Source organism: Dipodomys spectabilis, unplaced genomic scaffold, assembly GCF_019054845.1.
Source record: "Dipodomys spectabilis isolate Male_0828 unplaced genomic scaffold, ASM1905484v1 ptg000783l, whole genome shotgun sequence".
NCBI classification, from domain to species: domain Eukaryota; kingdom Metazoa; phylum Chordata; class Mammalia; order Rodentia; family Heteromyidae; genus Dipodomys; species Dipodomys spectabilis.
Genome location: NW_024871460.1, coordinates 22,328,446 through 22,344,955, shown reverse-complemented (window position 1 = coordinate 22,344,955; position 16,510 = coordinate 22,328,446). Strand labels below are relative to the sequence as shown.

The 16,510-nt window shown below is 38.5% G+C and overlaps 1 protein-coding gene across 1 annotated transcript in view; it reads left to right on the top strand.

Moving 5' to 3' along the window:
* Cpq (carboxypeptidase Q) overlaps positions 1–15,666 on the top strand; it is a 110,484-nt gene extending 94,818 nt beyond the window's left edge. The window contains exons 6-7 of the mRNA XM_042672907.1: positions 5,957–6,164; positions 15,553–15,666. Coding sequence (XP_042528841.1) covers positions 5,957–6,164; positions 15,553–15,666 — 322 coding nt within the window. The remainder of the gene's footprint in view (positions 1–5,956; positions 6,165–15,552) is intronic.
* Positions 15,667–16,510: the final 844 nt, after the last annotated feature.

The following is a 16,510-nucleotide window of genomic DNA, read 5'->3' as shown; positions in this document are numbered from 1 at the left end:
TGGTGGTTTCCACCTTCTGTTAGGCCTATTCATATTCTCATTTTTTGTGTGGATACGTCTATTCTTTTTTTAGTTCTGGGCACACATCAGCACCTTGTGAGAAACTGTCTGCTAAAGTGGCAACACCATTTTATGATCCCACCACAATATCCAAAGATTCAAACCTTTCTATGTCCTCTGGGGACATTTTATCTGTCTGCTTCATCTCAGCTACCCTACTGAGTGTGAACTACCACCTTGTGGTTGTGATTTGCATTTCCCTGTGGCTAAGAATGAGCAACATGGGCTCATAGCTCATTTGTGTAGCATCTTATTATTCTTGAGTTTCTATGAGCTCCTTATACGTTTCAGATGGTTTTTCTCCCATTCTGTTTATTGTTCCTTTCTTATAAGAGAAGTTTAAAATTTTGACTGTTCACTTTATTTTTTGTGGTTTGTGATTTTGATATTGTTTAAGGAACAATTTCCTCATACAAGGTCATGCTGTTTGGTAGTTTTAACTATCACATTTAAGTCCATAATTTACTGTGAATTAATTTTTGCACATTGTGTAATATAGAGGTATGACTTTTTTTTTATTGTGGCTATTGGGTTGGCCAAGTACCATTTGTTGAAAATACTTTTCATTCCCATTGAGTTACCTAAGTATCCTTGTTGAGAATAATTGGGCCATCCTTATAAGGGGAATATTTTGAAGGATATAGTCACAGTGTGAACTTTGATTGCTTTTCCATTGGTTTATCTAACTTTCTTTATACCACTAGTATGCTGTCTGGAAGCTATAGATCAGTAGTAATGTGGAAGTGTGGGTTCTCCACGTTTTTTCAAACTTTCACTTGTTATTTTTTATCTTTTGATTTTCTGTAGGAATTTTTGAATTTGCTTGTCAATGTCTCCAACAAAAAGCAGCTAAAATTTTGGTGGAAACCCTATCAAATCTGCAGATTTGTGTTGGAATTATTGTCAGTTGAGCAATAACAAAGCTTTCAGTCTATAAACATGAGATATCTTTTTGCTTATTTAGATTTTATTTACTCAAACAATTTTTAGTTTCCAATATACAAGCTTATTCTTTTGTTAAGTTTAAATTTACTTTCTTGTTGTTGTTGCCAATGTTCATGGCATTGTTTACTCAGGTTTCTCTTTGCTAGTGAGTTACTATTGTATCATACACTGCTGCTTACGTTCCCCGGAGGAATCATTAAGGAGAGGAGTATTAAGAGATACTTTTGTTATGTATCCCTTCTGATAGTTCTTCTGACAGAGTTATTATGGAAATAGCTAACCTCTCCTCTCCTATTTTCCCTGTTTCTAGTTTAAGCTGAAATCATTCAGCCATTCCCATATTTGCTGCACATCTGCAATTTATCATCAGATACTCACCAGAAATAAACCAAAATGTGTCATACCACTGAACCTCTAAAACTATAACCAAATAAATTGTATATAGATATATCATTATAGACATATTTATATATTTCATTTATTTTTATTTATGTATTTTATACTTATGTATTAAGTTATATATAATATATGCTTATATATACTTCATGTAAAGTTAGTTGCTTCAAGTATTTTGATCTAGTAACATAAATCTGACTCATGTTTTCATATCACTGTACAATTTTTTTTTTTGCTGTTGGTCAAGGTGCTTGAACTCAGGGCCTGGGCACTGTCCTTGAGCTCTTTCACTCAAGGCTACCACTTTACCACTTTAAGCCACATTTCCACTTCCAGGTTTCTGGTAGTTAATTGAAGATAAGAGTCTCATGGACTTTCCTGATCAGGTTGGTTTTGAACTCAGCCTCTGAGTATCTAGGATTACAGGCACAAACCAACAGTGCCTGGCTTGTACAACTTATTTTTGTATACTGCTCTTATATTCTGTAACCTGGTTGAACTTATTAATTAATTAATTGATTGTTAAATTTTGTAGATTAAGATTTTCTATGTACAAAGTCATGTCATCTATAAATTGAGATGGTTTCATATCTTTTCAAAGGGAATAATTTTCTTTTTCTTGTTTAATTTCCCTGGTTAGAATCTCTAGTACAATTTAGAGTAGAAGTCAAGAGACCAGAACTTTTTCTTCTTTCTCATCTTAAGGAAAAGCTTCCTGTTTTTACCATTTAGTGTAGTGTTTAAGGAAGTTGCCTCCCTTTAATTTGATTAATGTTTTCATCATAAAAGGATGCTAGGTTTTATTCACATGCTTTTCTGTATCTATTAAATTAATCACATGCTTTCTCCTATGTTATATTATATATTATATAACAATATTTTGTTAATATTGTTTGATTTTTATATGATAAACCTTGTTTTGCTGAAATACTATAATTTGGTCATAGTTAATAATCTTTTCCATTTTTTTTACTGGTTCTGTTTACTGTATTTTGTTGACATTTTTACTTTTATTTTCTTCTGATACCTTGTCTGATTTAAAATAACATTAATTATTTTTAAATGGTTGAACAGAGAATTTTCAATTCAACCTCTCCGTTTATGAGTACAATGTGTCTTAACAATGACACCCCTTTCATAATTCTCCTCCCTTTCTCCCAACCCCAGCCCATCCCCTAAAATGTCTTCTAGTTTTGATGTAAGTCTTAGGGGCCTTGTGAAAGATGTTGGGAAATGTTCTTTCCACTTCTGTCTTATAGAGAGTTTACAAAGGATTGGTATTAATGCTTAAATGTTCTTTCTTTGATCTTTTTATGGATTTCTTTGTAGTATACCCTTTGCTTCTGTTAAATTGTAGATGGAGCTTATAAGCGGTAGCAGGAAGACAGTGATCATGATGTTTGGTCCCTCTAGAATAAAAGGAATACAGGATTCTAGGTACAGATACTGGGTCTTCATTTTGCCTTCTGTTAGCAATGATAGGTGCTCGCTTACCAGAAGACATGTTTAGCTGCAGAAACAAAAGTAAAGGCTTTTATATTTTGAATATATTTGAAACCAGGCTAGAGGATGCCTTTTAGTGTTATTTTCCCCCCAAAAGAGTCATGGGTGCATTCCTGTGCACTGGATTTACTTTATGAATGCTTAAGCTTGCTAGTACAAACTTGTCTATAAAGAGCACTCATAAGAGTCTATTAAGAAGTGGTATCCTGACCTTTTCTTGAGTAGAAGCATCTGAGAACAAGAAGAGATTGTTGATTCCCAGACATTACGTAACATAATACGGGTAATAAATATTTAGATTGTCTTCCTTCATGTCGCAAAGAAGTTTTCAAATTCATTAATCACTTCACCAGCTCAGTGGGAAAAGTTAGCACTGAAAGAATAACAACAGCTAATATTTACCAAGTAAGTTACTGTGTGCCAAACAGTGTCTTCATGCTTTAGTGACATTATGAAGCTAATGCTAGTGTTATCCCTGCTTTGCAGATGAGGATGTATGTATGTTACATGGATGGTAGGCAGGTAGAGAATGCTGGAGTCAGGATTCAACTTAGGTTATGTGACTTCGATAGCCTGAACCAGGAGTGAGAGTAGATCATACTAACCTGCAGCAAAGATTCAGACTTCAGGTCTCTGTATTCTGAGTTCTGAGTTTATAAGTCATTTTGCCTCTGCTTTTAGGAATAATAAAAATTTATATCCAACATCTAATAAATGGTGGATGATGGATAAACTAAGATGGTATTAATGATGTGAGATTATATAGTCTCTGAAATGTAATAGTGAAGTTAAGCAAATAAGTACTTAGCATCAATAAAGATTTTACTCATAGAAATTAATTCAATCTGAAAGAAATCACCCTATAAAATAAGTACAATTATGATTACTTACTTGCCTATATAAAATAAACCTTTTTCTGCCGGGCACTGGTGGCTCACGCCTGTAATCCTAGCTACTCAGGAGGCTGAGATCTGGGGATCGTGGTTCAAAGCCAGCCCAGGCAGGAAAGACCGTGAGACTTCTATCTCCAATAAACCACTAGAAAACCAGAAGTGGCGTTGTAGCTCAAGTGGTAAAGCACTCCCCTTAAGCTGAATAGCTGAGGGACAGCATCCAGGCCCAGAGTTCAAGCTCCATGGCCAACAAAAATAAAAATAAAAATAAATAAGCCTTTTTCTATGTTTGTACTAGGACTTGAACTCAAAGCGTAGGTACTGTTCCTTTACTTTTTTGCTCAAGACTAGTACTCTACCACTGAGCCACAGATCTACTTCCAGCTTCTTGGTGATTAACTGGAGATCAGAATCTCACAGACTTTCCTGCCTAAGCTGACTTCAAACTGTATTACTCAGATCTTGCCCTCCTGAATAGCCAGAATCACAGACTTAAACTACTGGCTCCCAGCTTAAAAGAAACTCTTGAAACAAAGATGTTAGTAACTTGTGCAAAGCAATTAGTAACAAATGGCATAGCATGGATTTGAATCCAGGTAGCCTCTGTTCTAAACCATTCTTCTATGCACTTTCACGAAATAAAATGTCTCCTTAAATATGGTCAAAACAATACCATCACACCAAGAATGTAGTTGTAGATAAAACTGGACCATTGAGCCCATACATGTGGACATTGGAGTCACTGCTATGGCAGATATACCAAGCCATCATCTGTAAAACTGAAATGTCTCATGATTGATTAGATATGGAAATAGGAAAAAATATTTCTATAGGGGAGGATTTAATTTTTTATCTTGACAGAAAATGACTGTGTTAATATGTCATTGTTGTGACAAAATACTCGACACAGAAAACTTAAAGGAGGAAGGACCTGTTTTGGATCATGGTTTTAGAGACCACAGGGCATTGGTGAGGCAGACATGACAATGAGGAAGTATCTATTCATGTACACCTGGTAATGGCCAGGAAAGAGAGACAGGAAGGGGCCACTGCAGATCTAAGCAAGTGACCTACTTCTTCCAGCTTGGCCCCACCTCAAAAACACAAAAGAGTATGACCAGCTGGAGATGAAGGCCTGTCAGGGATAGTTCATGTCCAAACCAAAGCAACATGAAAATAGACTAATAAGTTATGTTATTCACATAGAGGCTGACACTGCTTATTTGTGGTTTTAGAAGGGATGTGCTCAAGGAGGGTCAGGATCTGTAACCCAGGACTAAGCAAAGGGACATTCTGAGTGTTGAATGAGTGAGTGACAATTTTCATATTGAATAATGAATGATTAGAAAATTATTCTTTGATGGTCCTAAGGTTTGAACTGGGTACCTGGTACTCACTAGGCACACACTCTACCATCTAGCCACATCTCCAGCCCAGAAAAATAGTTTCAGTAAACTTCACTAGAAGATCCAGAGATTGACTCAATATATCTTTATAGAAGCTTCAATTATACATGTTTCTAGTAAGGTAAAAAACAACAACAACAACAACAGAAGTTAGCCACAAGTTTGACCAGCATGGGTACCATGCCTCTTTTAGATTTATTTTGTATTGTTAAACTGAAACATGATTTTATTGAGCATTTTCTTCATAAGAATTCAAATATCTCCCCAGACATTGTTCTATCATTTACTGCACCATGTGCTACCATTGATATAAGCTGTATATTTGGACCTCTGTTTGGGATAGATAAAAGAAAGACCCAGTACCAGTGAGTGACAAGAGAACTGACAATGTCTAGGTCAGTTTTCTTCCAGGAGCTTCTGGAAGAAAGTCTACCAGAGCGCAATGTAGATCTTCTAGCTTGTTCCCTGATAGACTTCAGAGGACCCCGTCCCCTGGACTCATGAGTTCACCTCTTGGTCTTTGTCACTATTAGTGTTCCTCAGAGTTTATGACCATCTTCAACTCTAAACAATCATCCAAACTATTGGAAAAATCAGATCATTATTGAGTTGAACTTAAAAGTAATTTTTCAATGAAAAAAAGCAGGTGGATACTGCCCATTATGCAAAGATCATTTAAAGTCAAATATCACTATACAGGGGCTTTGGATCCATTTTCACATTCAAGGTAACCTGGTGGCTTCTCTTCCTAAGTCCTCACACAGGGAATCAAGAATACCAGGACGACGTGCCCAAGATCCCCACCGCCTGTATCACAGTGGAAGACGCCGAAATGTTAACAAGATTGGCTTCCTATGGAAAAACAATTGTCATTCAGCTGAAGATGGGAGCAAAGACCTACCCAGATACGGTTTCATTCAATACTGTAGCAGAGATCACTGGGGACAAGTACCCAGACCAGGTGAGTGAAGGAGGGGACGGGCTGTCTAGGAATGGGACATTCTGGTCAAGCGTGGGAAAGAAAGAACGGGAATCTTTTGGAGATGTTCCTCATAGATTTGCTAAAGTTTTACCAGCTGGGTGCTAGTGGGTCATGTCTGTAATCCTAGCTTCTACACAGGCTGAGATCTGAGAATCATGGTTCAACGACAACCGAGGCAGACTAATCCACAAGAAGCTGGAAATGGAGGTATGGTTCATGTGGTAGACTGCCAGCAGCCAGTAAAAGGGAAAGGGCAAAGCTCTGAGTTCAAGCCATAAAAATGAAAGTAAACCGTTTACTGCATCGAAAAAGGAAGGTCTAATTGAAAAGAGAGTGACATCCATGCTGTGGACACTCAAACTCTGAACAGTTGAAGGTTGTATAAGTTTCTTATATTTGAAACCAGCTTGGCTGAGATTATACTAATAGCTAACTCTTGTGCTCATTAGTTTGAATTACATTATTTAATCCTTTCAAAGCTCAGTGGTATAGGATCTATTTTCTTCATTTGTATGGACAAAGAAACTAAGAGAAAAACTCGCTTGTCCAGGTTTTCACACCTAGAAAGGGACTTGCTCATAGAATGGTTGCAACATAATCCGCAACTTACATGTAGCATCTAGACTCTGTGTGTGTGTGTGTGTGTGTGTGTGTGTGTGTGTGTACATGTGCACATGTGCTTAAGATAGTCTTGGGGGATAGATACAATCTCTAAACTAGCCAAGTATTATAACCTAATCTAGTCACTGACTCTCTAAGCTATTGAGGACTTACTCAAAGAATGGGCTGTGTAACTCACACATGTGAAGGTGTGAGTCACTAACAGAGGACTAGGTGTGTGAACATGCACACAATTAGCCTATCAGTGCTTGGCACCTCACATGCACTCCCTGAGTCTGTGTTGATTCCATATAACTTCAACTTGCAAACACACAAGACTTTTTGTGGTAAGTGTTCTGTTAGGAGTCTTCATTGTCAGTATTTAATTGGCATTCTAAAAGTACAACTTAAATTATTCAGAACTTTCAGATTTGTGTTTTGATGGTAGTTGGTGGATGAAGGAACCCATGGGCAGTGGTACATTTGGTGATGTAGGAACAAGTGTTTTGCACAGGTCTTGAAGCAGCCCTTCTGGGATTTGATAGATTTGTTTTTGAGTTCAGGGTTTTTTCTTTCCAGTCATCTGCTTCCAGGACTCAGGCATAATCAACCATAGGCTTATAGCCATGAGGTGATCCAAAAAGCAAGATCCTGGCAGGCCACAGGAATCAGATCACCATGCACAAACTATGATTTAAAATGTTGAGAAAAAATAAGCCCATTTTCTTTTACTCCTTTGAGAAGTGGTAACAATAGAACAGTCAAGAGCTGAAGCTCCTTGAAGCCACCAATTCCTGCTGTTTCCTGAATCAAAGCTTTGCTGTCTCAGGTTATTCAGTGAACACACAGGACTATGTGTTGTCAGTTGTCTGGGCAAGCAGACTGATTCTAGGTTCTCAAGAGCCAAAGGGCTCAGGTAGTACTGGCTCTGCTGGCACCCTGCAAGCCAAAATCCTCCCTCTGGGACAGCTAGAACCTGTTCCAACCCTGTCCTAATTTGTTCTTGTTATTTATTTATTTTAATATTTAGCACCTGTTCTAAGGCTTGAACTCAAGACCTGAGTGCGGTCACTGAGCTTTTGTGTTCAAGGCTAGTGCTCTGCCACCTGAGCCACAGCTCCATTTTTTAAATGTAGTCTTATAGCCAGTGCTGGTGGCTCATACCTGTAATCCTAGCTACTTAGGAGGCTGAGATCTGAAGATCATGGTTGGAAGCCAGCATGGTTAGGAAAACCCATGAGATTCTTTTTTTTTTTTTTGCATTTTAAAATACCAGATTTTTTAATTTTTTAAGTTAAAGAATCTTTAAAAAGTCATTTAAAACAATGTGAAAATTCTTTAAAAATTTTTGGCAGTGTCCAAACCTCATACCCTTTTTTATTTTTATTTTTTATTGTGAGAATACCGTACAGAGGAGTTACAATTACATGGGCAAGATATCGAGTACATTTCTTATCAAGCATTGTTGCCTCCTCTGTTTCCCCTTCCCATCCCTTCCCATACTCCCTCCCTCCCCCCATTCAGTCCTTCCCCCCCCCCACCAAAGTTGTAAAGTTCTTTTTTCAACATAATGACTTGTACATCTCATTGTTGCAATGAGTCCACCTGTATCCCTAGTTAAATGGTTTGTTTTATCCCTTCCCCTCCACAAATTATACCAACATCAAATACAGTGAAATGGAAAGACTTGGAAAAAATTATATTAAGTGAAGTAAGCCAGGCCCAAAGAAACATAGGTCCCATGGTTTCCCTTATTTGCAATAACTAGTATATGTCTGAGTCAAGCAGAAAAGGTCAGATAAGTTGATGTTAGTGGAATGAACCCCAAGATAAGTATTCAAATATTTTTTGTTCTTTTTTCCTTTCGTGCAATTGTTTCTAACATATTTATAAGATGATTTCTATGTTGCTTTGTATGTCCCTCCCCGACGGTATACCCATGCTTTCACTGTATTTGATGTTGAGATTCTTATGTCTAATAACTACTCAGAAAAAGCTGGAAGCAATGATGTGGCTCAAATAAGAAACTTAGGGACAGTGCTCCGGCCCTGAGTTCAAGCTCCAAGAATGACACCCAAAAATATTGTTTTGTTGAGGTAACATTTTCATAAAGTAAATTTCCAAATCTGTGTAGTTCAGAAAGCTTTGAAAGTTGCATCCATTGCTGCATTCATCATAATGTTTCTATTACCCCACATTTCTCTTGGGCCCCTTTGCTAGTCATCTTTTCCTCTTCTCATCTTCCCACTAACAGCCACTGACATGCTGTCTGGACCTATGGTTTAATCTCTTCTAGAACTTCATATATAAGTGGACTCATAGAATCTTCAGTCTTTCCCTTTTGTCACTTAACTCAGTGCTTTTGAGATTTATCCATGTCCTATCACCTTGTTTCTTCCTTTATATCCCTGAATACTATTTCATTGTATGGATAGCTCAGTTCCACAGTTGGTGCACACTTGATGGTTTCTGGTTTTGACTATAATAAATAGAGCTCTGTGAACATTCTTGTCCCAGTTATTACACTATCTTTTACCTTAGGTAAACACCTACGGGTAGAATTACTGGCTTATAGCTGGGTACTGGTGGCTCATACCTATAATCATAGTTACTCAGGAGGCTGAGATTTAAGGATCACAGTTCAAAACCAGCCCAGGCAGGAAAGTCCATGAGACTCTTATCTCCAGTAAACCACCAGAAAACTAGACGTGGCACTGTGGCTAAAGTGGTAAGTTCTTTTGAGCTGAAGAGCTGAGGGACAGTGTCTAGCCCAGAGTTCAAGCCCATGACCCACCAAAAAAAAAAAAAAAAGAATTACTGGCTTGGTAACTACAGAATTTTAAGTACCCTGGTTTCTGCCCTGAGGCACTTATAAATACCTTGTTACCAAGATGTTGAAGGCAGAAGAACAAGAGTTCCCCACAAAGAAGCCATCACATTTAATATAAATGAATATAGTGCAGTAAGTCTATGTGGCTATATTTTAGAGGAATCTGCCCTATCTCAGGCTTAGAGCCTCAGAGGTTGAACAGATTGGGGAGGCAAATAACATGTGTGCATCACATTCAGGTATTAAGTTAGGTATTAGGCACATTAATGAGCTGTCCATCTGATCTCTAATAAATGCTACCTCTTCCATTAAGCCTCTCTGATTAACTCTCCCCTCGTCCCAACTTTATTCCAGTGTTACAATTTTATTCCTACCAAGGTTTGCAAGCATCCTGGGAGCTGCCACTTTATTTCTTCTTGCTTTCCTTTTTCTCTTCTCAGTAGGCATCAGGGAGTCAGATAACATGGAGAAGTTATGATTCTAAATATTGGAAACTGGGCATGTTAGAAGTTTTCCATCAATGTAATGAAATACACAGATAATTTATAAAGTGTTTATTTTGGAGGTTCTGAATGGGCAGACCCACTGCCTGGGCTTCGACTGGGCGTGCTGAATGGCAAAGGTGAGGAGCCAATGGCAGAACAAGCTGTATACCTTGTTGCCAGGTAGCAAAGGAAGAAGCTTAGCATCCCACAGACCTTTTCAAGGGCATGCTGAGAGTGACCACAGGCTCTTCCAAAGGTTCCATCATCGCCCAATAGTATCATCTTGAGGGGAGACAGAGCCCTTACCACATGGTCCTTTGGGAGACATTTTAAGACCCAAACTGTAGCACCATGGATCATCCATGGCTCGGCATGATTCGGAGAGAGTAAAATGTGAGCTTTCTGACATCTCAGCTGATAGTCAAGACACAACAATAGCACTATGATGTCAGGCTCCATTTATTATTAATGAGCTGTTTTGTGTGTTTGAAATTGGCAGGAAACTTGTTGCCATCCATGAACAGCTTTTATTCTATTTAGCTAGTCATCTATTTGTTGTTTTTGGGGGGCAGAATTTCTGTACATAACTCAGGCTGGCCCCAAATGTGCTATGCAGACCAGACTAATGTCAAAATCCTAGTCTCAGTCTTATGCCTTTCAGGCGAGGACACTGAGCCCAAGAGTTCCTTGTCCACGGTGACACACCAAATGCATGATGGTTGCACATGAGCAGGGTGCTGACTCCTACCTCCTTTCCCTGTAGTGATTCCATTATTCCCAGACACACTTTAGCTGAAGAGTGTGTAAATCTGAGGAATATCACTTTGGCTGTGTCACTTAGCACGTCTTTACACAGGAGAAACTGCGCCTTTCTCTGATGCTTTTTCTTCCTCTATATCTGACCTAGGCACAAAGAGGTCTCATGTATACTGGCCCCTGCCGTCTCCTTAGAGCACCTACTGGCAGCTTCATCTGGCCCTTCTTTCTGTCATCTTCCTTCAGCCAGTGGGGAGGCACTTGAGCTACCGCTCTTTTGATGCCTTGTCCGTGTTGGAGGAGGATCTGATGAATAGTTACCCTTTATGATGTCCCTTTCCCCATGTTTTCTTTCAGCAAGTAGGTCCTCAGGTTCATCTGTATAATAAAAAGCCAGAATAGATCCACCATTTAACGTCATTTTTTAAAGAAAAATATATTTTATTTTGAAATAGCAGATTCATAAGAAGCTACAAAAAATAGTTAAGGTGTGTTCCTTTCGTCCAAGTTAACTTGTTCAATGATCACATCTTACCTACCCATAATAGCTTATCCTGATGGGAAAACTGAGGAAAAGTACTCGTGAGAGAACTGTTTGCTTGGAGGAGGCTACCTCGTGGGTATCTACTGTTAGCAGCTCCATTCAGGATGGAGCCTGCTCCGATATTAGCCTCAGTCCTTTCCAGGTTTCATTTGTGAGGCTTCCATAACTTTCTGCTCTAACAAATAAATAAGTGAAGAGATAATGCAGGGAGAGTTGTACAAATTGAACTGACCAGAAGATAAACAGATCTGGCTATACCTGTCAGAGAACCTCTTTCACCAGTAGAGATTCACTAATGTTGACTCTTGGGGGTAGCCCCTGTCTTTTGATCCTCAGTGATTTCCTAGGTCTTATTCTGAGATTTGCTTAGGAAATGCAATATTTTTAAAATGTTAATACATTCAAGAATTCCTCTGTGGGGATTTTATGAAAAAGAAACGTGTTTTAGATTTTTTTGGGGGGTAGGGAGCAGGTGAGTATTCAAACTCACTTTGATGGAGCCTGGATGAGGGAATATTTTTAATACGTGACTTTTCCTTATAACAGTTATTTTCCTTGATTCAAAGAACTGATTTGGTTTTGAATGCTGGTGTTATTTCAAATATAACACAGTGCTGCACAGAATGATGGGAAACATTAAAATGATAGCTGTAGGCATTTTTGGCCATTTTCCCTGATGATTAATCATGTTAAAGGTTTTTGCATATTCCACTGAGATGAACTGTTTTGCTAGGTCTGATCTAGAACCATCATCATCTCATTCTTAGCCTCTCATACAGCTCAGAGGACAGTCACACACCACTGTGCCCTGCTATTGGTTGTGGGGGGGGGGTCTCTCAAATATGACCAGGTTGACTAGATCTTGATTCTACTGATCTTATCCATCCAAGTAGCTGGGATTACAGGTATGAGCCAACTGCATCCAGTTGGCAATTTCAGTTTGCTAACTGAACACTTAAAAAAAAGACATTATCTTTAAGTAGTTGTACTAAAAATTGCTATTCAACAAAACAGTTATGAATATAATGCATCTTGATCAGCGGTACTCCTTTCTTGGTTATCCCCCATTGTTTCCAATCCTACACCTTCCCTCTATTTTCTTAATTTTGTACCTATGCATTGAGCTTTATGACTTCATTCCCCCTTTCACTTGTCTACCCTCCTTCACCTGTTTTTTTCCTTTATCTTTTAACACTGTGGTACAAGATTTCTCAATATTGTCACTGTTGACTCTTTACATAATTCTTAGTTGTGAGGAGCTATCATGGCCATTGTTGAATGCTTAGCATTATCCCTGGCCTTGACACATCAGCATGGATCCCAGCTCAATTCCAACCCCTATATTCTGCAGTCTTGGCCCATCAAAAGTGTATCCAGACATTGCCAAATGTCTTCTGTGGGGAAAAAAATCACCTCAGATCGATAGTTATTGATTGATATTAGAACAAAGACAGGGTAGGTTATTATTGGACTTTTTCTGGTCTAATTTCTGCTGTAAACAAGCTGATTGATTTTGGGTCACTTAATCTTTCATCTATAGAATTTAAGAACGTTGTCTAGAGAAACCAGAGGCCAATGACAGCTCTAAAGTCCCACTATTTTAAAAAAATCCTTGAGAATAAATGTAACACTCAATGGATAATAGACTATGTGCATCATAAGATCATATAGGATGGAGTGGGAGCCCTTCCTAAAACTGGTGATGAAGTGGAAATTTACTTCACAGCCTTTGGGACATTATTTTTAAATTTTATGTTCAAATGTAGTTAGAACTCTTTTATATGAAAAGTTAATCAGTCCTTTGTGACATTTCTTGAGACTTTAATTTTTTGGGAGGTGGAGGTGCTAGAATTTGAACTCAGTGCCTTATACTTGCTAGGCAGAGACTCTACTTACTTGAGTGGTATCTCCAGCCTTTTGTTTTAGTTATTTTTCAGAGAGGGTCTTGAATGTTTTTGTTCTTAACAGAGTTCAGGCTGCACTTCTCCTATCTGTTTCTCCCAGGAGCTGAGATCACAGCTATATTTCACCACGCCCAAACTGTCCTCAAACCATAATCCTCCTAATCCATCTTTCCCAATAGCTGACATTTATAAGGGTGCACCACAGCACCCTTTATAGAACATCTTAAAATGAAAGATCTCCTGAGAAAAAAGTAAGATAGAAGCATGAGATCCACAGGTAGGTTGTATTTGTGTTTTTATACTCTGCTCTTCAAAATACTCATAGATTCAACATACAGTTACCAAGTGTCTGGTATAGAGCAAGCACTAGAGTTATAGCAATAGCATTCTGCGGGAAGTGTAGCTCTGTGTTTAGTCTGTAGAATTCAAGTCTCCCCTCTTACATTTTGTTGGTGGGTCGCCTTTCTGAATATAAACATTAGCCTTCATGCAAAAGCAAGGAGTTGAGAAACAGAAAGGTCATCTCAGGGGAGCAGACCACAGTGGGCCTGGCAGCCATGTGGAAGGCTAAGGTTCTGTCCTGTAGACTACAGAGAGTCACTGAAGGGTTATAGGAAACATCTTATTTAGGCCATTGTATCTATTTGATTTAGACAAGAATGAAAATCTCATCCTGGAGTTGGTAGGTCTTGAGCTGAAGTAGTTAAAGTAGTGTTAGAAAAGAGGAGGAGTTAGAGAATACCCAAGACATAAAATTAGCAGGATGAGTTAAAATTTGCATATAGGAAAATAATACAAAAAGGGAAGACACAGACTAGATGACTAGGTGAACTGGGTAGGTCAAATTGTACTCGCAGAACTTGGGGTTGCATGGTAGGCAGACCATTAAACAAATACCTCCAGTGGATCATGGGGGCTCATTTTAGAATTGCCATCCTAGCCAAGAAAAGATTCAGTTTCTTGCAAATCAAAACAACATTGAAATACCACCTCACCCCAGTTAGAATGGCTATAATCAAGAACTTTAATAACAACAGATGCTGGAGGGGATGTGGACAGAAGGGAACCCTACTGCATTGTTGGTGGGAGTGTAAACTTGTTCAACCACTTTGGAAAGTAGTATGGAGGTTTCTCAAAAGACTCCACATAGCGGTCCCCTATGACCCAGTAATCCCACTTTTGGGCATTTACCCGAATGATCACAAACAAGACCATATTAAAGCTACCAGCACAACTATGTTTATTGCAGCATTATTTACCATAGCTAAGATATGGAACTAACTCAGATGCCCCTCAGTAGATGAATGGATCAAGAAAATGTGGTATATATGCACAATGGAATTCTATGCCTCCCTCAGAAAGAATGACATTACCCCATTTGTTAGGAAATGGAAAGACTTGGAAAAATTATATTAAGTGAAGTAGCCAGGTGCAAAGAAACATAGGCCCCATGGTTTCCCTTATTTTCAATAACTAGTATATGTCTGAGACAAGCAGAAAAGGTCAGATAAGTTGAAGATAAGTGAAATGAACCCCAGGATAAAGAAACAAGTGGTTTTTTCTTTCTTGCTATTGTGTCTAATGTATTTATAAGGTACCATGTGATTTTTTGTTACTTTGTCTGTCCCTCCCCCATGGTATAACCCCTGTTTTCACTGCATTTGATGGTGGTATAATTTGGGGAGTGGAAGGGAAAAAACAAATTTTTTAAATAGGAATACAGGTGGACCCATTGCAACAATGAGATGTACAAGACACTATATGTCAAAAAACAAACTTTACAATTTAGGCGGGGGTTGGGGGGAGTGTAGTTGTGGAGATGGAAGGAAAGGGATGGTAGGGGAGAAACAAAGGAGGAGGCAACAATGCTTGATAAGAAATGTACTCATTATCTTGCTCATGTGATTATAACCCCTCTGTATTTTCAGTATTTTCACAATAAGAAACTTATTTTAAAAAAAGATTCAGTTTCTGCCTACAATTCTGTAGACAGAGTCAGCCATGCTAATGGCTACAAAATGGGGTGGTGTAGGGGGCGCATATCCCAAGCAGAGGAAACAATCTATATGAAGACCCACAGAGTTAATATAATTCTTTCTTTTAGGAAATATGTTATGATTTTCTACAGTTTCTAGATGCATATGACAATGAACCTTGTTTTCATACAGTTACACAGTAAAATTACATAGAGGACAAGGCCCAGCCTATTTTCATGTATATGTGTTTTTAAAAATAAATAATTGAAAAGATTAGCAGTGCCTTTGGAAACGGCTTTAATGTTGATGCTGTCAAGACCCTTGTTGAAGGAGTAAACAAAGTGATTGACCTGGTGGACAAATTCATTCCATGCATAATTGAATAGTTCAAGGCTGGGCAGCAAATGTCTTTGCCTTCCATCTGAATATGGAGTCTGATGATTTGTAAAAACCTTTCTAGTGAGTACAGCAGGTTATTCTGCCTGGGTGGGAGCCTTTTTACTAACTTAAACAGCTGTTTAAACTTTCATAAGCAACATAATTATTAAATCTTTCATGAATATTGGTTGGAACATTTGTTCACATCTTAGCCTTGAATTGGAAAGTTGATGGGTGAGGTGGGCTAAAGAGTTTTAAGCTGGCAAATGTATCCTTTTTGGTTGCTTTTATTCTTCTAAACTTTTTCTTTTTATAGATGAGAACCTGCCAACCTAAACCACGGGAGGGAAAATACATGTGCGGCAAGCAGGAGACATTTCATTGTTTATTTTTTCAAATTTCTGCAATGTGCTCATAGCTGTGCATGCCTCTGAGCTCATAAAGACAGCAAATGGGAATAGCTCAAGACAGATAGGCTGGTTTAGATAGATAGCCACCCAGGTTGGCCACACAAACCTTGGAGACTCCTCTTTTCTGGTACCCTAATTTAGTGCCAGAATGGGACTTGCACTTAGGAAGATGTGGTTCTTTCCTAGGTTTTGATGCCTTGCTCTTAGCAATGATAGGGCAACTGGATAACAATCATGTTCACGAGATGAAGGAGAAGACACATGTGTAGAGCTCCTACTGTATGGCAGGTAGAACAATAGCTGCTTCTCATGTATTATCCCTTCTAGTCTTCACTATGACCTTTTCAAACAAGCAATGTTACAATCCTCATCTAAGAGATAAGGAAAACAGGCTTAGAGAGATCACAAAGTTCCCAGAGCATAAGAGTTTGTAGAGGTGGGA